Below are 26808 nucleotides of genomic sequence, written 5' to 3' on the forward strand. Positions count from 1 at the left end.
AGGTATTCTGGTCACATTCTTACTAGGGATACATCCACTATCCAAGTTCACAGTGAGGGCAGGCTCGAGATAGTTCCCGATGGCAGAGGGGGGAAGCATTCCTCCCAAGTGTTGTATGTTCCATCACTTGGTTTTCATCTGTTGTTGTCAGTGCATCAGGTTTGCAAGACTAGTGTACGGGTGGAGTTTGATGAGCATTTTGTTGCTCTCCGGGACAAAGCAACAGGCCAGGTAGTTTGGGAAAGCTGAGTGGAGAATGGAGTTTACAAACTTTCAGCACTCTCTCTCCCAGGTCCTTAGTTTTGTGATGAGTGGTAGTTTGGTAATGGCCATTTAAGTGTGGATATGTTGTAGGTGCAGGCTTTCCCGGACTAGATGATGGATAGCTTGCCAGTTGATGGCAGCAGTTGGCAGAAACTTTCTAGTACAGATGATGGTAGTTCTTGTGTTCGTCAGGCAGAGGAAACGTTACAGGTAACTTATGCTCTGATGTCTCGTAGCATTCGGGACAAAGAAATTCCTCTAGTTGAGAAAGCTCTTTCCACGGGGACCTATTGGAAGGCCAGGCAGGTGGCAATTGATTACTTGCAGCCTGCAGGTGGAGGTGGATGTTGCACATTCTCCAAGCTTTGTGGTTCCGGATTCAGAGGGGGTGGTTTACAGGTTTACGAAGGCCTTGAGTGGTCTTTAGCAGGTTTCCAGGACTTGGCATCCCACTGTAATAGGTGTTGATCCTTGTGAGGAGTATGATGTCTCCTTGACTCGGAAGCAAAATGGTTCATTGCTTTGGTTGATGCATACCAGATTGGACGGGAGCTTCCTGATGAGGTTGTTGAGCTCATGTTTGCAGAGGACTCTTTGGGAGGCATGATTGCGTATCTTGTGGTTTTAGCAGCATGCGAAGGATCTTGGAGTCTTTTACACAGGAGGGGGATTGATGGATGGAGTCAGACTCCAAGGTCGGAGTGACTCAGATTGGGAGGAGAGCCAGACACGAGGACCTTGACATTAGGCTACAGTTTTTCCCTTGGCTCAGGAGCAGTTTTATGGAGCAGTAAGAGGCAGCCATCTATTGCCTTGTCGTGGATAGAGGCAGAGTACCGGGCTGCTTGTGGTGTTGCTTGAAATCGATCCCGTCAAGTGGGAAGACTCTGTTGGACACCCACACGCTTAATAGCACAACTTTAAAACTACAAATTTGAAATGGACAACTTAATACAACTTGAAATTGAATTGAAATGAAATGGACAACTTAATACAACTTGAAATTGAATTGAAATGAAATGGAAAGATGGACACCAGCACTGGGGCCAAAACGCCGGAACGGGCCGACCCCCCCCTCAATATATGATATATTTATTGGGAGTATTTAATAAATACAATGCTCCATGGGTTCCAAGAACCAGATGATGTCCATGTACATATGAAAACAGTACCAAACAAATAGGCTCGAAGTTCGAAATTCGATGCAGATGCTCGAAGCAGAATGACCACTACGGTCCTGTGCTTTCACTAGACTCCGCGGAGAGCGCCACACTGGTGTTCCGAGACCACGCACAAACAGGCGCTCTTGTACTAACGCCTGGCTCTCCCGATCTCAGCACCTTTGGACCGAGGTTCTCCAATAGAGCTTGGACAACCCGGCACCGAACGGGTGTTGGCCGTATAGGGAGTCGGGAATCCCTTATCAGATTTAACACAAAAATACTTTACTTAAATCTGAAATTCACTTACTTGTGGATGGCTGAGGAAGTCCAATACCCATGTGTACAGTTACATGAGAGAGACACCGAGATGAAGCCACTTGAAGAAAGAGAACACCGCCTTTGGAAAGGAAGTGCAACCTTTTGCCAAAAAGAAGATGGAGCTGCCGCCTGAGTAGCTGGAGCGTGGCCTGCTGGCGGTGGAACAACAGCCCGGCTGGAGAGTGCAGCGTATTAAAAAAGTACACCCACGGTCTACTGGTGAAGGTCACACAACTGGCTGCTATTGTATGCTGCTGAAGATGGCCCACGTTTGCTTGCAAAAGAACAAGGCAACGCAGCCTGTGTGTAAACAGCCGCCAGATAAAGGGTTTAGCCGCCTGTGAGAAAAGGGGTGCCTGGCTGCTGTACACAGGCGCCTGGCTGCAGCCTAAGCCTATGTGGGTATTCACAGCCTGTGGAGTGGCGGCCAATCGCCCGTAGAGGAGCAGCGTGGATGATTCAGCAACCGCCTGGTAAAGTAAGCGCAGCCGTACAGTAAAATATGGCAGCCGCCTTTGCGTAGGAAGAGCAGCCTGCAGGAGAAGGTAGCGTGGAGTAAGCAGCCGCCTGTAGTTGTTCATGCGCAGCCCGCAGTAGCATAAACAGCCGCCTTTGATTTGGCTCAACCGGCAGCACGCGATGAAGCACAGGGTGATGAAGGCGCACAGAATCCGTATACGTGCGCAACCTGAAGAGATGTTCGCCGGTTCTCACGAAAGAAGGTGGAAGCGGTGATGCCAACGCTTGAAGGAGGGAGCCTTTTTTTATAAAATTAAAGTGGAGTATAACATTTTGATTTGGCTGGCCCCCCCACGCTTGCATGTGGGCGGCCAGTTCTATGGGGATGTGGTAGGTGACCATGCCCACTCCCACACTCACTTAAAGTGGGGCTCCCCACCTTGGCCCCTTAGTGGGTGCCCAAAGTGGTGCCCACATTTAAATGTGTGAACAAAAGACCTTATAAAACAAAAGGTTAGAAATAAAATATTAAAAACAACATGTGCGATATACTTACCACCTGTTCACATGCGCTCAAACTCGTCAGAATATAGAGCACACTTCACGACTCACTGGCAGGCGTCCCCGCTCAGTAAGTAACACGTCAAGCAGGCAAACACAAAAATACATGTCATGCGAAAACAGTTTCAAACATGCAAAATATGTGTGCATGTGCAAATAGTAACATGGACATATCTCCCGTTCATGGAACAAGTACAAAATATTTGTCGGCTCAAAACTGGCACGACATAAAACATAAAAACCTGGTCTTCCTATGGAGTGACAGTCCCATAGGTAAGACACAGTTCCAGGCACGAGTCTCCCTATGGTGTGACAGTCCCATAGGCAAAACACGGCACGAATACTGGCTCTTCCATGGGGTGACAATCCCATGGGTCGAACACAGTCCAGGTCATACACAGGTGGCACCAGTCTGGCTCCCGTCCATACGACACCATCCTGCTAACACACGGGTGGCACCAGTCTGGCTCTTGTCCATGTCAGCAAAATACTGGCCTCTTCACATGAGACACCGGCTTGGCCTCAAGTGAATGAGATGCGAAAACTGGAGATGGACCAAATGGTCGGCCAATTGGTGACATCCCCCCGGGCTTCTAAAGAGTTGACCTCAACTGAAAAGCCTCAAGATATGCCTGCAACAACTGTGGGTAATCAACAAAATAGTCCTCATTTATCCATTTTGCATCAATAGGCAAATAATTCTTAAACTTCACAAGGTATCTCCTGGAAAGCTTTCTTGCAGGCAGCTTTCTGTCCTTGTGAAAAACAATCTGTTCTGGCTGGAGAATCTCCTCAAGCTCTTCAATCTCTGGTGGGTCTTCTGTGATAGGCTCATCAAGATCTGGCCCCACATATTTCCGAAATAGACTCACATGGAAAGCATTGTGAATCTTCCAATGACTAGGTAAAGCAAGCTTGTATGACTCTTCATTGATCTTGTGAATCACCTTGAAGGGTCCATAATAGCGAGGAGAAAGCTTAGGATATAATCCTTCTCGTCCTGGCCTCTTCCGAAGCCTAGCCTTCTCAAATTTCAGCAAAACCCAATCACCTTCTTTGACTTCCATGTCCCTTTTGTGCTTGTCAGCAGGCCATTTTATGCTTATCCTGAGATCTTGCAATGGCTGTCCGCACTTGACCAAAGGCAACATCCAAGTCACGAACATATTCATCAGCTCTGCAGATATCTCATCCTTGGTACGAAGGATGGGTGGCAATACCACTCTGCCATAGATAATCTCAAACGGAGCCTTTCCCGTGGAAGCATGGATCGTATTGTTGTAGGCAAACTCAACAAGTGGAAGATACTTCTCCCATGCACTCTTTTGATCTGCCACATAACACTTCAGTAAATCCAACACGGCTAAATTTGCAGCTTCACTTTGGCCATCCGTTTGGGGATGATAAGCTGATGAAAACTCAAGCTTAGTACCCATATTATCAAATAAAGCCATCCAAAAGAGGCTTGTAGTCCTGGCCTGGGATCTCTATCCCTAACAATGGATTTAGGCATACTATGATGCTTGAAAATATTAGCAAGAAAAAGCTTTACCATATGATCAGCTTTGATGGTTTTCTTGACGGGCAAGAAATGAGCTTGCTTGCTAAACCTGTCCACAATGGTCCAAATAGCATCATTCCCATGCTGGGATCTAGGCAAATCCATAATAAAATCCATAGTAATGCTTTCCCAAGGTTGCGAGGGAATAGGCAATGGCTGAAGCAAACCTGGAGGTTTTTGCCTATCAAATTTCACCTTTTGGCAAGTAATACATGCACGCACATAAGCCTCAATGTCTTTACGCATGCTCGGCCAAAAGAAATACCTCTGAATCATGCGAGTAGTAGGCATGATACCTCGATGACCAGCATATGGTGGAGCGTGACATTCGTCCATAACCTTTGGACGCAAATCCTTCACCACACATAGGCAAGTATCCTTCATAAGATAACCCTCGTTGATAACATAAGAGGCATGTGAATGACCAGCCATCAAATCAGTCCATATATGGCAAAAATCAGCATCCAAATGATACAAATCACGCATAGCAGATAAGTCTCCATGAGAGGCCACTGAGATTGCAGCAACATAAGGCCTCCTGGATAGTGCATCGGCCACCACATATTTCTTTCCTGGAGTATGCACAATCTGAAAATGAAACATGGAAAGAAAATTTGCCATTCTCATCTGCTTCTCTGAAAGCTTTGTTTGAGATAGAAAGTATCTCAAGCTTTGATGATTCGTCTTGACTATAAATTCAGCCCCAAGAAGATAATGTTTCCATATCTTTAAGGTGTGAATTACAGCCAAGAGCTCTTTCTCATAGATATCCATATGAAGCTCAGCATCATGCAAACGACGGCTCTCGTATGCAACTGCATGCTCTTCTTGATTTAGGACAGCTCCTATGCAATCACCACAAGCATCACATTCAACCATGAATGACTTGTGCAAGTCAGGAGAACAATCATTACTGGACACATATAATAGCATGCTTGAGTTGCAAGAAAGCATCCTGTTCCTTTGCAGTCCATTTGAAAGCAGTTTTCTTCTTTGTGAGATCATGTAGAGGAGTGGCAATCATAGCAAAATGCCTTATGAAACGCCTGTAATACGAACATAATCCCAGAAAACTACGTACTTGATGTACGTTTTGCAATTCGGGCCAATTTCGAATAGTCTCTATCTTTGCAGGATCCATTGTAACTCCATCTTTGGATACAATATGACCCAGATAATGAATCTCTGAAAGGAAAAACTCACTTTTCTTGGCATTTACTAAAAGTTAATGCTTCCGCAACTCTTCGAACACTGTGACCAATGAGTTCTGTGTTCCTGCTCATTCTTGGAGAAAACCAAGATGTCATCAAAGAAGACTCCTGTGAACTTGCGATGGGGTCGGAATATCCTATCCATCATTCGATTAAAAGTAGCAGGAGCATTGGTGAGACCAAAAGGCATTACCAAGAATTCATATAATCCGAAGGCTGTCCTGAATGCAGTCTCATGGACATCTTGTGGCACCACGTGTATCTGGTGATAACCACTCTTCAAATCAAGTTTGCTAAAGCAAGCTGAGCCATCAAGCTTATCCAAGATATCATCAATTCGCGGAATTGGGAATCTGTTCTTGATGGTAAGCTTGTTCAAAGCTCTATAGTCCACACACATACGGAATGATCCGTCCTTCTTTTGAACAAGAAGCACAGGAGAGCAGTAAGGTGAGGAACTGGGCTGAACCAAACCTTTCTCTAAAAACTCGTTTACCTGCTTCATGATTTCTTCTTGTTGTGCAGCACTCACTCGGTATGCGGGTTTGTTAGGTGGAGAACTACCTGGCACAAGATCTATGCGATGATCTTCGGGCCTTTGGGAGGTAATTCACCTGGCAATGAATCAGCAAAACAGTCGTTGAATGCATTAAGAAAATTCAGCCTATCATTAGACATAGCATCCACATTTTGATGATTTGGCACAAGGCTATCACGAACAAAAACCAAGTACGCTGAAAGACTCTTTTTCATTGCTTTATTAATTTGGATGTGTGATACAAGTGGGATGGAATCCCCTTCTTTGCCAGCATCAATAAAATGCATGCGGCCTTTATGCATAAAAGAAATCATAATGGACTTGTAGTCTTTGCGGGGCTCAAGCCTATGGTGCCACGGCTTGCCCAACAATACATCACATCCGTTCAGTGGAGCAACTAGGAAATGCTCATTATCAAGGTAGCCCTGGATATGGATGCGCAACTTCCCTATCAAAGGGGTAACCTGCACCTCTTTACCAGTAAATGCAGCTTCGGCTTCAATCTGAGGTCCCATGTTCTCAATCTCAATACCCAATGCAGCTGCCATTTGCATAGAGATGAAGTTGTCAGTTGCACAGTCATCAAACATGAATAGTGCGGGCTGATCCTTGATTTGCCCCCAAGCCTTGCAAACCATTCGCTCTTTTGTATCATGACCTGTATTTCCTTGCACATCAGGAACTGCATGTACATTAGCTTTGGTCTGCTTGTCCTCGTGCTTTGGTTTGCGATCTGGGCATTGTCGAAACATGTAGTCTATGCTACCACAAGAAAAGCATTTTCCATCCTTGGCATATTGCTGTCTTTGCTCCGGGGTTAAGCCGAATTTGTTCTTCCTTGGGCCCTGATCTTTAGATGTGTTATTTTCAGCTTTACCACCCTTGTAGGTGTCCCAGAAGTTCTTTTTAGGTGGTTGTCCATCCTTTTGCTGATTTGGGACAGCCTTGTCTTTCCCCTTTGAACCTCCTTGATCCTGTTTAATCTTCAGCACCAATTGCTCCGTAGCAAGAGCAGAAGCTGTGAGCTGTTGCAACGTATGTTTCGGGTGCAATTCAATGCTCGAACGATATGCTGGTTGCAGTCCAGAACGAAACTTCCTCTTTCTTTCATCCTTAGTGATTTGCATAAAGGGAGTCACTTTCAGCAACACTTTTCAGAATTTGTTAACATACTGTTGCACACTTTCATTATCTCTTTGTTCCAGCCTGTCCCACTTTTGAGTGAGAGTTTGCTCCACATTTGGTGGCAAAAACTGAACATAGAATCTGTCTTTAAATTCCTTCCAAGTGGAGATGGGATCCATCAAATTTAACAGATTTGTCACCTGCTTTGAATTCCTTGAGCTTTCTGGCATGAGGCTCATGGTCTTCTCTTTTTCTTTTCCCCTTATCCAACGGGGCAGCCCTATCTGCATGGGCTTCATGGGCCGTCATAGAAGTTCCATGGGGCACGGTGGCATGTGCTCCACGAACTCGAAACTCAGATGCATGTGACTTACCTGCATATGGCAATGTCTCTCCATGAGACAACTCAGAAGGCAAAATTTTTCTGGAAGCAGACCTGTCACCATGAGATACATGTCTTGCATGCATGTGACTTTCATGCCCTCCATAAGCACTGGTATACATATATCTGTCAGGCTTTGTGCCTTGTGGAGAAGATGCATGTCGAGAGGTGACTGTCACCTCTTCCTTTTGCATAAAAGATTTCAGCCTTTGAGATGCGGGATCTCCATGCTTCAAACGAGGTGGATTTCTGAATTTCAGCTCTCCGTCATCCCCCTCTTTGATATCACCATTGCGGAGGAGGTAGGCAAGTGCCAACTCCCTTGGTTTCTTGCCCACTTCCCGTGCCATTGATTCAAAAGTTACATCTACCATTGCATCAGCCTTCCTGGCTTCAATAGCACTTTGCAGATGGGGATCTTCATGCAAAAACTTTAACTCTTGCTCTTGAGCTTGCAAAAGTTTTCTCATATGTTCCATTTCAGCCCTCATAGCATCAGGCTCTTGTTCAAGCATAACTGTCTTTCCTGGAGACAGTTGACCCTTTGATTCACTATCATTAACCCTTTCAAGGGGCTTGTGTCTACCTCGTAAGGCATCAGACCCACAAGAGGCACTAGATGGACCCCTCGAATTTGGCACTTCCAAAGAGTTACCTTGGCTGTCCATTGTGTTTTAAGTTTGCTAAAAGCGGGATGTCCAGTACACAGGTTCGTTTCCCACTAGGAAGAGGGAAACAACTGTGCTCTGATACCAATGAAACCGATCCCGTCAAGTGGGAAGACTCCGTTGGACACCCACATGCTTAATAGCACAACTTTAAAACCACAAATTTGAAATGGACAACTTAATACAACTTGAAATTGAAATGAAATGAAATGGAAAGATGGACACTAGCACTAGGGCCGGAACGGGCCGACCCCCCCCTCAATATATGATATATTTATTGGGAGTATTTAATAAATACAATGCTCCATGGGTTCCAAGAACCAGATGATGTCCATGTACATATGAAAACAGTACCAAACAAATAGGCTCGAAGTCGAAATTCGATGCAGATGCTCGAAGCAGAATGACCACTAGCGTGGTCCAGTCTCTACGGTCCTGTGCTTTCACTCGACTCCGCAGGAGAGCGCCTCACTGGTGTTCCGAGACCACGCACAACCAGGCGCTCTCGTACTAACGCCTGGCTCTCCCGATCTCAGCACCTTTGGACCGAGGTTCTCCAATAGAGCTTGGACAACCCGACACCGAACGGGTGTTGGCCGTATAGGGAGTCGGGAATCCCTTATCAGATTTAACACAAAAATACTTTACTTAAATCTGAAATTCACTTACTTGTGGATGGCTGAGGAAGTCCAATACCCATGTGTACAGTTACATGAGAGAGACACCGAGATGAAGCCACTTGAAGAAAGAAAACACCGCCTTTGGAAAGGAAGTGCAACCTTTTGCCAAAAAGAAGATGGAGCTGCCGCCTGAGTAGCTGGAGCGTGGCCTGCTGGTGGTGGAACAACAGCCCGGCTGCAGAGTGCAGCATATTAAAGAAGTACACCCACGGTCTACTGGTGAAGGTCACACAACTGGCTGCTATTGTATGCTGCTGAAGATGGCCCACGTTCGCTTGCAAAAGAACAAGGCAACGCAGCCTGTGTGTAAACAGCCGCCAGATAAAGGGTTTAGCCGCCTGTGAGAAAAGGGGTGCCTGGCTGCTGTACACAGGCGCCTGGCTGCAGCCTATGTGGGTATTCGCAGCCTGTGGAGTGGCGGCCAATCGCCTGTAGAGGAGCAGCGTGGATGATTCAGCAACCGCCTGGTAAAGTAAGCGCAGCCGTACAGTAAAATATGGCAGCCGCCTTTGCGTAGGAAGAGCAGCCTGCAGGAGAAGGTAGCGTGGAGTAAGCAGCCGCCTGTAGTTGTTCATGCGCAGCCCGCAGTAGCATAAACAGCCGCCTTTGATTTGGCTCAACCGGCAGCACGCGATGAAGCACAGGGTGATGAAGGTGCACAGGATCCGTATACGTGCGCAGCCTGAAGAGATGTTCGCCGGTTCTCACGAAAGAAGGTGGAAGCGGTGATGTCAACGCTTGAAGGAGGGAGCCTTTTTTTATAAAATTAAAGTGGAGTTTAACATTTTGATTTGGCTGGCCCCCCCACGCTTGCATGTGGGCGGCCAGTTCTATGGGGATGTGGTAGGTGACCATGCCCACTCCCACACACTTAAAGTGGGGCTCCCCACCTTGGCCCCTAAGTGGGTGCCCAAAGTGGCCCACATTTAAATGTGTGAACAAAAGACCTTATAAAACAAAAGGTTAGAAATAAAATATTAAAAACAACATGTGCAATATACTTACCACTTGTTCACATGCGCTCAAACTCGTCAGAATACAGAGCACACTTCACGACTCACTGGCAGGCGTCCCCGCTCAGTAAGTAACACGTCAAGCAGGCAAACACAAAAATACATGTCATGCGAAAACAGTTTCAAACATGCAAAATATGTGTGCATGTGCAAATAGTAACATGGACATATCTCCCGTTCATGGAACAAGTACAAAATATTTGTCGGCACAAAACTGGCACGACATAAAACATAAAAACCTGGTCTTCCTATGGAGTGACAGTCCCATAGGTAAGACACAGTTCCAGGCACGAGTCTCCCTATGGTGTGACAGTCCCATAGGCAAAACACGGCACGAATACTGGCTCTTCCATGGCGTGACAATCCCATGGGTCGAACACAGTCCAGGTCATACACGGGTGGCACCAGTCTGGCTCCCGTCCATACGACACCATCCTGCTAACACACGGGTGGCACCAGTCTGGCTCCCGTCCATGTCAGCAAAATACTGGCCTCTTCACATGAGACACCGGCCTGGCCTCAAGTGAATGAGACGCGAAAACTGGAGATGGACCAAATGGTTAGCCAATTGGTGACACTGTTTGTGTGGTGATGAGGTTGCAGAGGTTACTTGGCGAGATTGGGTTTCCATAGGTGAAACCCACGGTCATCCAGAGGCATTTTGTTCGTGAAAAGATCGTTGTTGATGACATCTTGCTAGAGTTCTGTTTGACGGAGGACAGTGCGGTGGACCTCTTTTCTCACGAAGTCTTTATCTCAGGCTTTGCTCCGGCGGCACTCCAACTCCCTGGGATTGGTTCCACATCCAGGAGCTGAGAGGGGCTGTTAGCAGTCATTTCCTGTCTGTATATTTACACCAGGGCCTCTGTTGTGGGTGTGCCCGTCCGATTTAGGTGTTTTCTGATTTTTCCCCGCTCTCCATATTTTTTCCTATTTTTTTTCCTATTTTTACCAGGTGTGGGAGACTGTTCTGTGGCTCGTGGTTGATCCAGACACTGGCCGACTGTTGGTCTGAGTGTTTTGTATGCTGGCCGACTGTCTCTGTCTCTCCCTGACCTTCGTTGAGTGCTGGCCGACAAAGGTTTGCTGGCCGACTAGAGGTGGGAGCAGGTCATGAGCTTCTAGCTACTGTCGGCTGCTTTTTAGGTTGGCGGATTGGCTCTTAGGGGCCATATAAAATGGCCCCTAGCCCCCCCACAGTTTGTATTGGGTATTCGGGTTTTCTCTTGTGTATATAGTAGAGTTACACGCCTCTCTCTCCCTCTCTATTGCTGTGTTTTTTTGTAGTGCACTTGCTCTTGTGTTTTCAAATTTTGTCTTCATCTCCGTTGCATATTTTGACAGGTTCCCACCCGAACATATATGTTCAAATTGGACTCTGTGGTTCCGTTGTGAGCAAGTGGGCTCAAAATGAACTTTGTGTCTAGGCTGGCTAGATACACCCACCCACACTTGTTGAACACTCCAATTTGCATTGCAATTTGCATTGAGAGGGAGTGTTGAGATTGGCAATGCCAAATGGTTGGGGGTTAGAGGCGAGTTGGTCAAATTGGTTGGAGAGATTGTATGCACACACCCAAGTTTACATTGAAGAGGGGTGTTGAAATGTGCAATGTGTGAGTGAATCTTGGGCTTTTGAGTGTGAACGCACCCTAGAGGTGCTAGATATTATGTTGAGTGTGTATGGATAAGAGTGCTACATAGGTGGACACATGTATGGATATTTGGGCTTGAGGCTATCTATATTAGAAGCCTCTCATTTGTATGGTTCATATAACATATGCGATAGAATTGATTGTTGAGTGTGCTACTCTCTCTCTCTCTCTCTCTCTCTCTCTCTCTCTCTCTCTCCAACAATGGCTTTCTTAGTGTGCTTCAACCCACCTTAATCTTTATGCTTAATCTATGCTAATCACCATGATCAATCCCATAGTAGGATTCTTAATACTGCATCCCATTGATTTGGTACTAATCTTATTGTCTTGTGTTTAGGAGATCTTGGGGGACTTACAAAGGAGGAGATCAACTCGTCAAATCTTGAGGAGGTGGATGTCTTTGAATTGTGTTTGGGGGACGATGACAATTTTAGAGGAGCTTTAGAATAGTCTCTTGAGAAGAAGGATGAGGCTATATGTGATTGAGTAGATGGAGCAAAGCCTACAAAAGGAGATTGGAGTTGAATCGGAGCAAAGGTGAATGGAGCAACCTACTGCTACAAGTTTAGTAGGAGGGGATGTGATGTGCATCATATCTGTGTACCACGTGGACATGCTTTCTTGTTGCAAAGAGGTAGGATATAGCATGTTTGGGATTGTTTTGACAGCTTCAATGGTGCCTAGACATGCCTTATCGCAACTTTGTTTAACTCTTATAATTCATGCACATTGCACATTTGCCAACTCCTTTTCTTCTTGTGCTTCAAAAGCATTGGAGCTTCCCAAGGAGATTTCTTTTTATGAATCTGTCCCATCTTGAGATATTCCGAGACAACTGTTTTGCAATCTCACCCTCCTCCAACTGACTCATCCTTGAAAGGTGCAATACTCATAGTCTGAGGTGTTGGAATCAAATTCTCTCATGATCAATTGACCGAATAGACGGAAGATCATAAGGTAATTAAACAGGAAAAACATCGGTGAAATATGCCTTGGTGCTTCCTAACACTTGTGTCTCCCAAGCATTGTAACTTCATGCCCTTGGTCTTTGTTCTCCATCCCTTGTCTTGAATGCTCATAAATGATCCTTGACCTATCGTTATATAGGGATTTTGAATAGCAATATTCAGTTTGGCCAATCCTTTTCAGGCCATAAAAAGTCATAAATGTTGGAAACAGGGTTGCAGGAATACGCGCGCGCATGCACATGGTGGAGAAGCTTAAGGGAGCACACAATGAGATAATAGATAGATAATGAATGTGTGTCGTTCAAAGATAATAGATAGATAGATAATGAATGTGTGTTGTTCAAAGATGATAAGTATACCCCAAGATAAGTGTATACTAGCTCGGGGAAAAAAACCTCCTGAAGAGAGAAAAAGTGCTCGACTAGTCCTAGTGTGTTCACACACATTACTACTACCAAATAGCTACAAATTCCCTTTGGAAGTGATGATGTGAACAAGAGGTGAGCTGGCACGAAAAGTATAGAGATGTGTCAAGCTCTTTGGACTATGAGAGGGAGCCCGGACTAATCCCCAAAGTGAAGTAAGTTCAAAGCTTTGCGAAAAGCTTCAAACTTTTCTCGTGAGAGAGCCTTTGTGAATAAATCTACCATGTTGTCTTGTGTTGGCAGCAATAAGGCGTCTGAGCTAAACACACTTAACTGTATCCGTAAACGTTGCCCTGTACTCAACTTCACAGCTAGAAGTGGCCACAGTGGGTTGCTTCTTGCTAAGTCATGATATGCATGAATCACCAAGGCGAAAGCAAAAACCACTCGTGGACACTCTTGTGTCATAACATCCATATTGGCATATATGCTATGAGTAGTGCCACATGTCCAAATGTCCAAGTTGTGGTGGAAGTTCTAGAAGCAATTACATCTTTGCCTATAGTCTTTTCTATATCTATGCACGATTGGCTTTTAGGCATTTCTCATTCTGAATGTTGAGCCAGCTTGTAGGTTGTGGCAGTAGGGATTTTAGTTTTTCTACCATCCCCATTGACTTCAACTTTTTGCCTTAGGCTTGCCTTGAACCTTGTTAGACAACAATTTGGCGTTCGAGCAGCCTACAGAATGTCATCTCTGAGAAGTTGATTCACTGAATTTTGAAATGAGGTCTGTGTTCATTTGTCGCTTGTTCACTTGTGTGTTGAAGTATTGACAAGTTTATACAGCACACAACAATCATTTGAACTTCTAGGTCACACCATTCATGATGAACAAAACAACTGCACTTCAGTGGGCTTTGCAACCTTCATCATGGCTTGGTTTGCATTTCACTTGTTGAGAAGTGGTTGAAACTGAATATGTATGAAGATATGACCACTGAGAAGTTGGGCATCTTGCATTCTTTAGTCTTCTCCTAGTCTTGGGTTCTGATAATGGTTAGCACACAATGTATAGTGTGAAGGATGATCTGAAGCTTTTTGCCATGAAGTTAAGAGTACATAATTTTGCTCATTCAAGTAGGGAATAATCCATGCATCATTGGTGATAATGAATCCATGTATTGTCCATAGGGATCTTGCTTATTGTTTTTGAGGTCAAGAAGATTGCTGTTTTATGAAACATTCAACATTTTTTATGAAAGTTCTTCCACTGCTGGATGTGGTTTTGTTTTCTGTGTGTTCTTAAGCAACTGGAATGCACACTCCTAATGTGATCCTGGGGGTGAGTTTTTTCTAGGCAATTGATCACATAATCAATTCTTCGGCCAAGACAAACTACATGTCTGCAGGGCAGATTTCTGTCCCTATTGTGTTTAGAGGGCCAAATGGGGCTGCTGCAGGTGTTGCTGCTCAGCATTCACAGGTGATTTTACTTGATTCTTATTGTCATTTGGTGCAGGAGTCTTATAGTTACACATGGTTGACTTTTTTTGCTTGTATGTGCAGTGCTTTGCTGCATGGTATGGCTCATGTCCAGGGCTCAAGGTTCTCTCTCCTTACTCCTCAGAGGATGCACGTGGCTTGTTGAAGGCAGCGATTCGGGATCCTGATCCTGTAGTATTCTTAGAAAATGAGCTACTGTATGTATTTTTTCCTTTTATTTCTGTGCTCTATCAAATTATATTAATGTAGTGATGTGAAACAAAATTCTGGACATCTGGTGTTCCTTCAGGGTGGTTTTTCTCTACTTACTGTGCAAAAGGGTGGTTTTCTGTACTTATTTTGCAAATGCTGAGTGCCTTAAGTGCATTAGGTTTATCTTGATGACGATCTTGCTTTCTTTTTTTAACGTGAGGGTTACACTCAAGCTTCCCCTATGGTTTAACTTGAGAAAGGAGGGCTGAAATTAGGGTTTTCAGCAAAAAGACCAGAAATTACAACAATAAAGAGATGTTTTGCTGAATTTCAATCATTGAGAGTGTGTAGGAGAGTGATTAGCACCCGGAAACACTCTTGGAAGCTTGGGAAACACCTTAGCAAGCTTTGATATGGAGTTGGGAAGGAGATAGTGCAGAAAATACAGCCTAAAGTCCCTCATGAAGGAGGCGCCTATCTCTAGAGAGAGGAGTGAGATAGTGAGTTGTCCATTGTAAGTGGCAGACAGGTGCTTTGTGGAGCAAGCGAGAGTAGACACATGGTTGGTTACTCCCTTTGTACAAAGGGGATAAGGTCTAGGCGGTGGACATTGGGTTTTGTCCACCTCGGGATATCAGTGTGTGTGAACACTGGGTTGGTCATAATTTATAAGTGAGTTTTGGTCGCCCAAAACTTAATGAAGTGTGTACACACTCACTTATAAATTAGTGTTAACTCCGAAGGCTAGGTTTATGACCAATACTTACCACCTCTCACATGCCACATAACCATGTCAGCAGACAGTTTCACACGCACGGTTAACGGGCGGGCGTCCCCTTACCCGGAACTACACATTGGTCAAGTAAGCATGAAAACAGCATGCAATTTCAATTGCAAGCAAGTACATAAAGATGCTATGCAATGTAGCATTGGTATGGACAATCCTCGTTCATGAGACTATACCAAAATAGACGTGCTCCAGGCAAGTACACGAAGTACCAGACCCAATGGAACACCAATCCACCAGGCATTTCCGGGCATGTACACAGGCACAAGTCCGAACGGAAAGCCAAGTCCACAGTATCACATGAGTGGCATCAATCCTCGGTATATACAATTGCCATGGACACCAGTCCAATGTATATACTGTCATCACTGCCAGTCCACAAGAAGTTCCAGATCAACCGTTGTAGTTGACTAATACATGCTCGGGAGAAGGTCCAACAAGAAGTAATGTTGGTACCACATGGTGGTAAGGACATGGTTTGCCATCACCACTCTACCAGCTAGGGAGAGCCTCGCAGAACTCGAGTACAAAAGCATTCTTCCGAATGCTCATATGAAGAGGGGCGAGCTGCTGCTATGGAGAGATGTCGATGCCCACTTGACATCCAAGACAGCGAACTGGAGTGCCCCTTGAGATCCACTGGAAAGCCTCAATTGGGTGTCAAATTGGGGCGGGTGCAGAGCCTACCCAAAAACCATACAACTTGTGCTAGTTGATCTATGCTCTTGATGCGCGACAAAATATATTGATTGCCTCAGCGAATTTCTGGAGATTACCACATCTCTTGATAGGTAAGCTGCCGTGTTATTTGTAAACTGTGAGTCTAGGAGCTCCTCTTGAGTACGGAGGGGGAGACGCAATCCCTGGAGCCCCGTCACCTAGGTTGAGAGAAAATTTCTCATGGCCTCGGTAACGAATAAGAAAAGGTAAGATGCCGGAGGACAGCCCTGCTGAACCGAGCGGGAAAGGAGGAATCTGTCGCCACGGGCTCCCTAAATGAGAACATGACTGTTAGAGGTTGAGTAAAGTCTTGGAACACCACGGATCCACTCCACGGGGAACCCGATTCGGCTCATCGTGCCCTCCAGAAAGCTCCAATCAACCCTATCATAAGCTTTCTGAAAGTCTAGGAGTAGCACTATGAGGTCCTGTTGCCACATCCTGGCCGAAGTTGTTGTGTCCCAGAAGGTGAAGATGTTGTCCAGAATGCTCCGATCCTGAACAAAACCTGTGAGAGTGTCATGGATCAAGTCAGGGAGGCTGAAGTCTTCGACTGATGGCCTTGGCCAAGATCTTGTAGGCGGTTTCCGGAAGGGTGATAAGTCTCCACTGTCGGATCTCTAATCTGTCACCCTCCTTAGGAATCAAGTGTATCAAACCCTCCGAAGCCTCTCTGGCATGACACTTGTGGTCATAATCTTATTGAAGACAACTCGAAGCTCGCCTTCCATGAGTTCCCAGTGGCAAAGAAAGAAAGAAATTGGAAGCCCGTCCGCCCCCGGGCATTTGCTCCTAGGAAGAGTCGTCAATGCCTCTGCCAGCTCCTCTATTGTGAAGGGAGTCAATAAGAAGTACCGAATAGTGAGAGGAACCACCTCTCTCGTGTGTCGCTAGACTCTCTCGCGCACGTCCATCACCTATGGGGATAATGGGGCACCCGTGAGGAGAGATTGGAAAAAATCAGTGGCGATGGCTGTCACAGGACCCGTGCGGGGGGGGGTCGGAAACAATAGCTGCATCTATTCCACGCAACCTACGAATGCCATCGAAGGCATAGGTGGAAGAGAGGGGGGAGAAAGAAGATAGGGTGCAGAGGGCAGCAAAGGCGGAGGGTTCAAGAGAATCGGCCCAAGGGAGGCAGCGAGGAAAGAGTCGAAGTGGAGGGAAGGAGAAGGCGGAGAAAAGGGAGGGCTGTGCATAGAAAGGAGGGAGGGCGTGGCGATGACAGATCTCAGTACGAGGGGGCTGCAGCTTGTCGATTCTCACTTGCTTGTCTAGAACCACCATCTCTTCCACATGAACTTGAGCATGGTCGCCATGAAACTCGTTTTGGTGACTTTGAAGCTCGTTTCACGTTTCAGTATTGAAACGTTTCATGCGCACATTGAAACCATGTGGGAAAAAAGGTTGTGATTTTGTGTACTTTTTAGCTTTTATAATTCTTTCTCTTTCGTTCTTTCATCCTATTTGTTCTTTTCTCTTCTCTTTTGTATGTCTTATTTGTTTACTGATGATAAATATGCTAATATCATCTTATAACTATTGGCCAATACCTTCACATTTTATGTATATGATCGTTTTGCTCCAACGTTTCATTGTCCACCTACCTGGTGTTGAAACGTTTTGTTCTAAAATAAATCGTTTCAACATCGTTTCGTTTCGATAGTGAAACGTTTTGAACATGAGAGGATTCTCGGATTTAGAGATTGGATTTCGAGGCACACTGAAGCGAGAGGCACTTGTTAAGTGGAAGGATGGCGATTCTCACTTGCTTATCTAGAACCACCATCCCTTCAACATTAACCTCGGAGGATTCTCGGATTTAGAGATCGGAACTGGAGGCATACTGTGTATTGAGAGGCACTTGCTAAGTGGAAGGATTGTGAGGATGCGGCGTCCACGTGGGAGCGCTTGAGTACGTTAACCAAGAACTTTTCGAAGTTCGTTTTCGTGGATGAAAACTCTTCTCAAGGGGGGAGTAATGTTATGTCGTCCGTATAGCAGCTACGGGGAGCTTGACCGAACTCCAATGGGTAGCGAGCGAGCGAGTTGGGGTTCAGGAGAGAGGACGCTCGGGCATAGATCCGCGGGCGGCCGAGTATGTGTGGGAAGGTAGGCCACCATATATACCCGACAATGGGGAACCTTACCGTCATTCCCTCTATGGCTGGGTGGTGATCCATAGCTCTCCTTGTTCGTCGTCGACGAGTTGCCACACCATAGTGCAACATTGCATATCCCCATGTCACTTTGGCATGTGATGTAGAAAGCATGGTGAAATGTGGGCCACTAAAAGTGACACCGAGGTAGACATAGGATGAGAATCCCCAGAGGATCCCCTGTGTATGTGAAGCTCAATCTGGATGTGAAGGGGCGGGAAGTATTGAAGACCATTACCTTGGTTTTACCAAGGTTAATAGTGAGGTCCGGTTGAGTGCAAAAGTCTTGTAAGGCATCCAGATGTCTCTGAAGCCCCTCATCTAATTTTGAAAGGAGGACGATGTTATGTGTATAAAGTAGTAGGGGGATCAATATGCGGTGTTAGTGTTGGACTAGCCCTGCCTAATCTATTAAGGAAGCTCGAGATCTTTTCAATGTAGAGGCCAAAAAGAGTGGGTGATAGACAACAGCCCTGTTTCACTTGCACAGTGCTGGAAATCTCCTGTAATGTACCTCTTGGGGACTCCCGTCTCGTGTAGAGGCCGTGTGAGGTGGGCTTGGGGTAGAGTATCAAAAGCTTTGTGGAAATTCACAAAGCAAGAGTAAATCCTTTGATGTTGTGCTCTGTCCTCCTCAATCATGGCACCTATTCTGAGGCTGTACATCCCTGGCTCTTTGCAAATGAACTGAGCTCCACCTCTAGCACCGATCCATAGAGAGTTTGGTCGACGTGTGGCCAATCATGATCGTCGTATAATTATTAGGATCAAGTGAATCTTCAGGTTTGAGGATGCGGGTGATGGTGTTAGCGGACCAAGAGCGTGGAAATCTGTAACTCATCCTCTTTCCAATCTCTAGCTTTGCGGATGCAGGTGATGGTGTTAGCGGACCAACAGGGTGGAAATGCATAACTCATTCTCTTTCCGAGTGCAGAATTCTTGTTTCTTGCGTTAGCTGAGGTGTTGCGAAATCCATTGCGGTTGGCGCTTTGTGATTTTTCCATGATTTTTCCAATTCGTACCTCATGCTTAAGACGGGAGCGTGTGGGTCGGCATTCACTAGCAGTTTTGGGGCATGGAATCACTAAGTGGCTTGGTGTTAAGACCTCTGTGTGTAGATGAAAGAAGTGGTGGCAGATGTGTGGAGTATGGTGGTGAGCTCTGATGTGAGGGCGGGTAGGGGGACAATAGGATCCACATTTGGGAATTTGATGTGGTTATCAAGCTCGTGATCAAAATGGACTTGCATGTAATGTGAGATGGGGGGTGGTGGGTAAGTAAGAGTCGAAGAGAGGCAGGCATGGTCAACTTCAAAGGGGGATGGCGGGATGGAGAAGTTGGGGAGAAGGTGTGCCAAAGCCGGATATCCCATCAAGTAATCCATGATGTTGGTATCTCTTGAGTAAGGGAAGGAGGTGAGGGTGGTTGAGGAAGGCCATTGAGATGTCCCGTTATAGATAATAAGACCATGTGCAGCTCCTAGCTCTAAGAAATGTCTCGCATACACCTTCTCATGGTTCTGTGATGATCTTTGTAACACGGGACTCCGTGTCAGTGATGTCCAGCTCTTGTAGCTTGATAGGGTCATTCAAATCATAGTTGTTGACGTACGATCGTACGATATGGTACGAGACCATACGAAAATTCGTCGTACCATAATAAATTTTGGAATATGAAAATTTACCGTACTGAATGCCATTTTTGAGAGGGTCTTATCTTTGACTCAAAGGCATTGTTTAGCTCTCTTACAAAACTATCAAATCTTGGCTTCTAGGTTCCTCCCTCACCATACGTGTGCATATTATTGCAAAGAAAGTCTGAAAAACTTAAAGCCTTGCTATAATTGTAATAATGTGGCTTAGGCTTAATTCTTTTTGTTTTCTTTTTAATAATCTTAGGTTTTTTATTTGAAGGTTCATATGAAGAGGGCATGGTAATATTACATGAGTGAATTACTTATCACAAAGCATTTACTATGATTTAATGACACATTAATTGGAGATGGTTCGAAGTCCATCCTTACATCTTTGGCGTGTAAGAAAAAATGATCACCATGAGTGTGTACCACACAACACAGAAACCAACTACGGGCAATTCATAGAACAAGAGGTGAGAGCGATGATTGGTTTCACCACTTACATTGGAGCACATAATGATCCATGTAGACCATTGTATGTTGCATACAGTAGCCTCTTGGATCATTATGTGCTTCAATAGAAGTGGTGAAACCAATCATCGCTCTCACCTTTTGTTCTATTAATTGCTCATAGTAGGTTTCTATGCTGCGTGGTGCACACTCATGGTGATGAGTTTTTCATACATGCCAAAGATGTAGGGATCAACTTCGGAACATCTCTAATTAATGTGTCGTTAAATCATAGTAAATGCTTTGTGATGAGTAAATCACTCATGTAATATCACCATGCTCTCTTCATATGAATCTTCAAATAAAAAACCTGAGATTATGTAATATGCGGAAGATTCAGAGAAAGATCGGTAACTTCAAAACTCAGAATTCAGCACTCTTTTTGCGACGGAAATTAACGCACAACACTTGAAAGGAGAAGTGCAGAAAATAGAGAGAGAGAGAGAGATGGAGAGGACATAGTATTGGGTCCCAATTACCCTCTGTAGGGTCCCCACCACGGATGGTGTATTTGCTTTATTAGAATGATGTAAATCTGAAAACAAATACAGAATTCTTGACCTTTCTTGGCTGGGAAATCCCTGCCCTTGACCTTCAGAAGTCCACCCCTTTGCTTAGCAATCTCCTTGGCTTGTCTAGCCCTTGATTGGCTTGAGCTCTTGGTGAAATAATGAGATGAATGATCGGATTGTGGACCTCTCCTATTTATACTACCCTACAGCAGTAGTCGGCCAGTATAAGAGCAGGCGGCCAGCAGACAAATCCCACGACTGAGTAAATTCAGCAAATAAAAAAAATCCTAATAAATGCTGTGTATTCTCCCTAGCAAACTGGGGAGGCAAGCGCTTGCTTCTAGAAGGCTGGGCAGAGCCTTTGCCCACAATCCATAGGCTGGGCAGCCTATATGGGCTGCCCCATACTTGCCCTACAGTCCTATGAAGGCTGTAACCTCCTGAAAATAGCCTTATCTTTGCCCTAGGGCTGTTCTATAGCCCTTCCATGGCTGGTGGGTTCAGCTTGGGCCTTCCTGGCCCTCATGGGGGCGGTTCTACACCATTTCCATGCCCACACTCAGATCCGGGGTAGCCCAATGGGCTGGCCCCTTGTCTTAACCACTATCTACTCAGTGATCTGGCATCCGGTACCATACCAGATACACAGAACCATTGACATCATTCTAGAGGGAGACTCACAGCGCGGACTGGCACTGTTTCATGTGTAGGACAATGCACACCTGACCTTGGACTCATGTGTAGGACAATGCACACCTGACCTCGGACGACTGAGATGGATCCTTGGCTGACTCGTCCCGGACTGGGCTCACATGGGACCAGTTCACCATCCCAGGTCCTGCACCTTCTGTACAGAAATGTCTACGTGGCATCCAAGTGCGGGATGCACGTGACATCCCCTTCTGCTTAACTTGACGGAAGCTGCATAGCCTCCAAATAATCGGTCAATAATGCCGGATAGTCTTCAAAGAACTCTTTGTTGAGCCATACCGCTTCATGAGTTCCTCGGTCCTGAAACTTCGTGAGTTCCTCGGTCCTGAAACTTCGTGAGGAACTGTCGTAGTCGTCGGCCTGAGCCATGCTTGAAACGGTGCAGAAGGATCTGTTCTGGAACCATTACTTCTGCTTCATCCACAATGTCTGGTTCCGCTTCGTCTTTGACCTTTGAAGAGGGTGGACCTGCATATGGCTTTAACCAACTGACATGAAATACATCGTGCATAGTCCAACTCGGAGGTAGCTTTTACTGCACAGACACTTCATTATTCTTTTTCCGGATGGGAAAAGATCCGAAGCTTCTGAAAGACAACTTTGGGCATCGCTTGCCCACCTGCTTCAATCTTTGCTTCATTATGCTTCATTATCCGAAGATAAACCCAATCCCCTTTCGAAAACTTCATATCCCTTCGGTCTTTATTGGCCTATCGAGTGTAGGCCTCTTGCGCTTTAGCCAATCTGTCTTTTACTGACTCCAAGATCTCCTGGTAAGACTCCTTCACTCTGTTCGCCTCCGGTACTGAAGACGAAGTCCTGGTTAACGACGATTGGAAAGGTCTTCCAAACGCTGCCTCATATGGAGTCCTGCCAATAGCTGAAGAAAAAGAGTCATTTAGAACAGCTTGAACTGAAGGCAAAAACGATTCCCACTTACCTTGTTGATCGTTCAGCACATCAAAGGCCAACTGGTTGTATATCTCTGTCTGGCCGTCTGTCTGTGGGTGGAATGCACTGGAAAAATTCAACTTAGTACCAAAATTATCAAACAATGTCCTCCAAAAATGACTGGTAAACTTGGCATCTCGGTCTGACACTATTGTTCTAGGAATCCCGCCAATCGGGTACCAATGCCGAATGAATAACTGGGCAACATCCTCGGCAGTCACATTGGCCCTGTGCAAGGAATAAGCATAACAAATTTGCTAAACCTATCAACAACAGTTAAGCTCTGCGTATTACGCTTACTCGGACTGGGACACAGATTTGTGAAAGTCCATCGAAATGTCTGGAAAGGACCCTCAGGAATTGGCAAGGGCTGTAACAATCCTATCTTCTTTCCACGAGGAGCTTTCACCTTTTGATAAATGTCACAGCGTTGTACATATGTAAACACATCACGCCTCATCTTTGGCCAATAGTATTGCCGTTCTAATTTCTCCAGAGTCAAATTCATGCCCCTATGACCACCTGTAATGGCGTCATGGGCATCATGGAGAAGAGCTGCCCGGAATGACTTCATGACACATAGTCGGCCTTTGTAGAAAAGCCAACCATCGCGTATCAAAAAATGGCATGGTCCTGTGGCATCCAATGCCTGTTCCCACTGAGTACCGAATTCCTCGGAATCCGCGTACATGTGCTTCATATCCTCTAGTCCTGTACCAACAAGGTCAAGTCTAGTGGTCTGAATCGTAGATACTTGTCCCTTCCTGCTTAAAGCATCGGCCACTGGATTGGCCGTTCCTGGAAGGTACTCAATCATACCACTGACAAACGGTTCGTCCCACGAGGCAAGGGCTAAACAAGGCGCCACCTTGAGGTTTTGGAATGCCTCCAACGCTCGTGGAGTCATTCGAATCTTTTGCCTTCTTGTTTTCACTCCCTTTAGAGCAGATCGGTGAGATCTGCCGAGAGATTAGAAAACCTGTCAATGTGGGTGGAATATGCCTGGCATATACCCACAAATGATCTAATGTCATAAGCTGTCTGAGGTACTTCCCAGTTAACAATCTCGGCCACTTTAGCCGGATCAAGTCGAATGCCTTCAGCACTAATTATATATCCCAAGTAATGCACCTGGAACAGATAAAATTTTGACTTCTTTTCATTGACGTAGAGCTCGTTGCTTTCCAGCAACTTAAGGACTTTCTCCACATCAATGTCATCTTGCTCAACTGTAGCTGAAAATATGAGTATGTCGTCCAGAAATATGAACACACACTCTCCAATCAACTCCCGGAAAACACCCATCATCACACGCTGGGGCGGATGAAGCCAGCTTGCAACAATTCTTGGAGTTGGCGGTCCAACTCCGATTCCATTGCCTTAGAAAGGCGATACGGAAACTTGCTTGGGGGTTTCGAGCCTAGGAGGAGGTCAATCCTCTGATCCTCCGGTCTGGACGGGGGGAGCTGGGGAGGGAGGCTGTCCCGAAGAAAAATCTTCTGAAACTTTTCATGGAGAACCGAGTACTTCTCGGAAGCACTGGCCACCATCTGGGCTGTCTGGATGTAAATCATCGCACACTGTGCGCCTTTCCTAACTGCTGGCTTAGCCTGCAAGTGGCTTATGAGCGGAAAGATTGGAATACCTGGCTCACACTTAATGGTCACCGGGGTGTTTGACACATTCCGATTGATCTGGAACGTGTGCTTGTCCCACTTGACATCAGGAAGAAACTTGTGAAACCACTGGATACCCAAAATTATGTTTGCTCCTACAAGAGGGACAACCATAAAGTCACGCACAAACTCTATGCCCTGAATCACTAACTTAGCACCTAGAGCTTCATACTTGACGCTCGTTGTTATATCTGTGCTAAAACCCTCAACTTGTTTGTCCACCGGAGTGAGCTCGAAACGGGCACGCCTAGCGGCCTGTTCCGTGACCACATCCTCTGTGCTGCCGCTGTCAAACAAGACAACGACTCTCTGGCCACCTATGTAGCCAAAGGACTTGAGCAATTCGTTGCGCTCATACTCCTGGTCATGGGCGCCCTTCTGCTTATCTTCGAGCTCCCGGCTAATAATTGCTCCAGCTGAAGCACCGGGGTTTGAAGAACTAGGGTTAGCCGCTGGGGTCTGTGTGGGAGCTGAGCTCACCACGAAGGCTGTGGAGGCGGCGGCGGCCTTTGGAGGCTTCTTCGGACAATCCCGAGAAGTATGTCCTTTTGTATGACAAAAGAAACATCTATCCTCCTTCTTGTACTGAGAAAGCTCCTCAGCACTCAACTTGCCACCTGTCTTGCCTGCCTCCACTTTTTGGTCTGGAGTAAGCTTAGACGCATTGTTCGAGTTCTTGGAGCCAGAGCATAGTCACAAGGGACGGGGGACGGTGACGGGGGACGGGGACGGGGACGGGACGGGACGGGGGACGGCCATAAGTAGGAAACGGGGACGGGGGAGGGAACGACACTCAAAAAATACTTTTTTTTAATTTTTCTACTCTGCACTTATTCTACTTTGGAAGTACATCAAAATGAGCACAAATTTACACTAAAATGCTAAGATTTTGAGTCATATTAATAATTAAGTAGATACAAAATGAGTCATGACTCAAGAGTCAGGACTCAGGAGTCAGGAGTCAGGACTAAGCCTTAAGGAGGCAAAATACAAGGACGGACTCAAATGAGTCAATGACAAAAAAGTGCTGAAGACTAGAGGCTAGAGGCTAGAGCTAAGTAGTAAGGCCCATGAATCATGATCCATGAATGATCATCCACGTGAAGTGCTCGCCTCATGGTCATGGGTAGCTTGTGCGGCTGCCAAAGAAGCATCAAGCTCATCCTCAGTCTCATCCTCACTGGCATGCTGCTCCTGCACCTCATCCTCCCGTTGCTCTTCTTGTTGACTCATCTCCCACTCGGTGAAGGAATCTGCCTTCTTGGTCACGCTCTTGCAAAGCATTCGCAAGTTCGCGCTGACGAAGACAAGGTCATTGGCACGCTCTACCCCGAGTCGGTTCCTCTTCCTAGAGGCAATGTGGCTGTAGGTACTCCAAAGTTGCTCCAAGCAAGAGGAGCTGACGGCATGGCTAAGTATGCGGATGGCAAGCTGCTGCAGCTCCGGTCCATCTGAACCAAAGTCCTCCCACCATAGAGCAGCACCAACTTTGGAGCGGTCAACCTGTGCATCATGACAGCCATAGGAGCCATGAAATGACCTGTACATCGAAAGCTGGTCCCTGATCTTGCGCCTAACCGATGCATCAGGCACAAGACGATCCAAGATGATCCTCCATCCAGCGCTCACCTCCCGGTCGCTCTCTTGCTTGTTGCCTTGGAATTCTGGGTCCACCACATAAGCTGCTGCATGCAATGGAGAGTAGTAGGAATTCCACCTTCCTAGACACAAGGCATGGATCTCCTCGTATCTGTCTTCGTCAGGCACGAAGTCTTTCAACTTCTCTATCATGCGATCCATGGCCTCGTAGACCTTGCCTATGCATGGCTGCATAGCGTCTACAATCCTCAACAGGTGGACTATGGGCCTCACCATAGCATCTGTGGTCTTCACACGCTCCCACCAAGAGGCGTCATCCGCCCGTAGCCTACACTCTTGGCCAGTGTTTGTATGGGACTCTTGCATGGCGACAAACTCGTTGCTAAGGAAAAGCCCCCTCAAAGCACCACTACAATCCTTCAACCGGCCCAACATGAGAAAGTTGTAGGCAAACCGGGTGTCGGAATATTTGAGGAGAGAGAGACAGGACCTCTTGTTGAACTCATGCCGAAGTCTTTGGTGGTTGAGGACAAAGGAGACCATGGTGTTGGCCTCCTCAACGAGCGGGTTGATCCATGGTAATGCCCCGATGTCCTTGAGGAGGTTGTTTAGGCAATGAGCCATACAAAAGGACACCGTGACATGTCCATACATACTTTGGAGAATAGCTCCCACCGCCCTATTGGAAGGCTCCCCATCCGCAACAAAGCCCACTACATGCTCGGGACCAACGATCTCCATGGTGGTAGCCCACTCTGCCGCAAGCACATCCGCGCTCTTCCCAGTGCCGGATGCATCATGAGATGAGATGAAGTACATCTCTCCACGGGAATATGCAACCATGCCGTGAATACTCCTCTTGCGGGTGTCACTCCATCCATCCACAATGAGGGAGACTCCGTTCCTCTCCCATTGCCGC

The 26808-nt window shown here is 46.2% G+C and overlaps 1 protein-coding gene across 2 annotated transcripts in view; it reads left to right on the forward strand.

Moving 5' to 3' along the window:
• LOC147630444 (pyruvate dehydrogenase E1 component subunit beta-1, mitochondrial-like) overlaps positions 1–26808 on the forward strand; it is a 100351-nt gene that overhangs the window by 14440 nt on the left and 59103 nt on the right. For both annotated transcript variants that reach the window (XM_086810313.1, XM_086810314.1), the window contains exons 7-8: positions 14291–14416; positions 14500–14633. In XM_086810313.1, coding sequence (XP_086666439.1) covers positions 14291–14416; positions 14500–14633 — 260 coding nt within the window. The remainder of the gene's footprint in view (positions 1–14290; positions 14417–14499; positions 14634–26808) is intronic.

This window comes from Cibotium barometz, chromosome 16, assembly GCF_041138505.1.
Source record: "Cibotium barometz isolate CiBa-2024 chromosome 16, ASM4113850v1, whole genome shotgun sequence".
NCBI classification, from domain to species: Eukaryota; Viridiplantae; Streptophyta; class Polypodiopsida; order Cyatheales; family Cibotiaceae; genus Cibotium; species Cibotium barometz.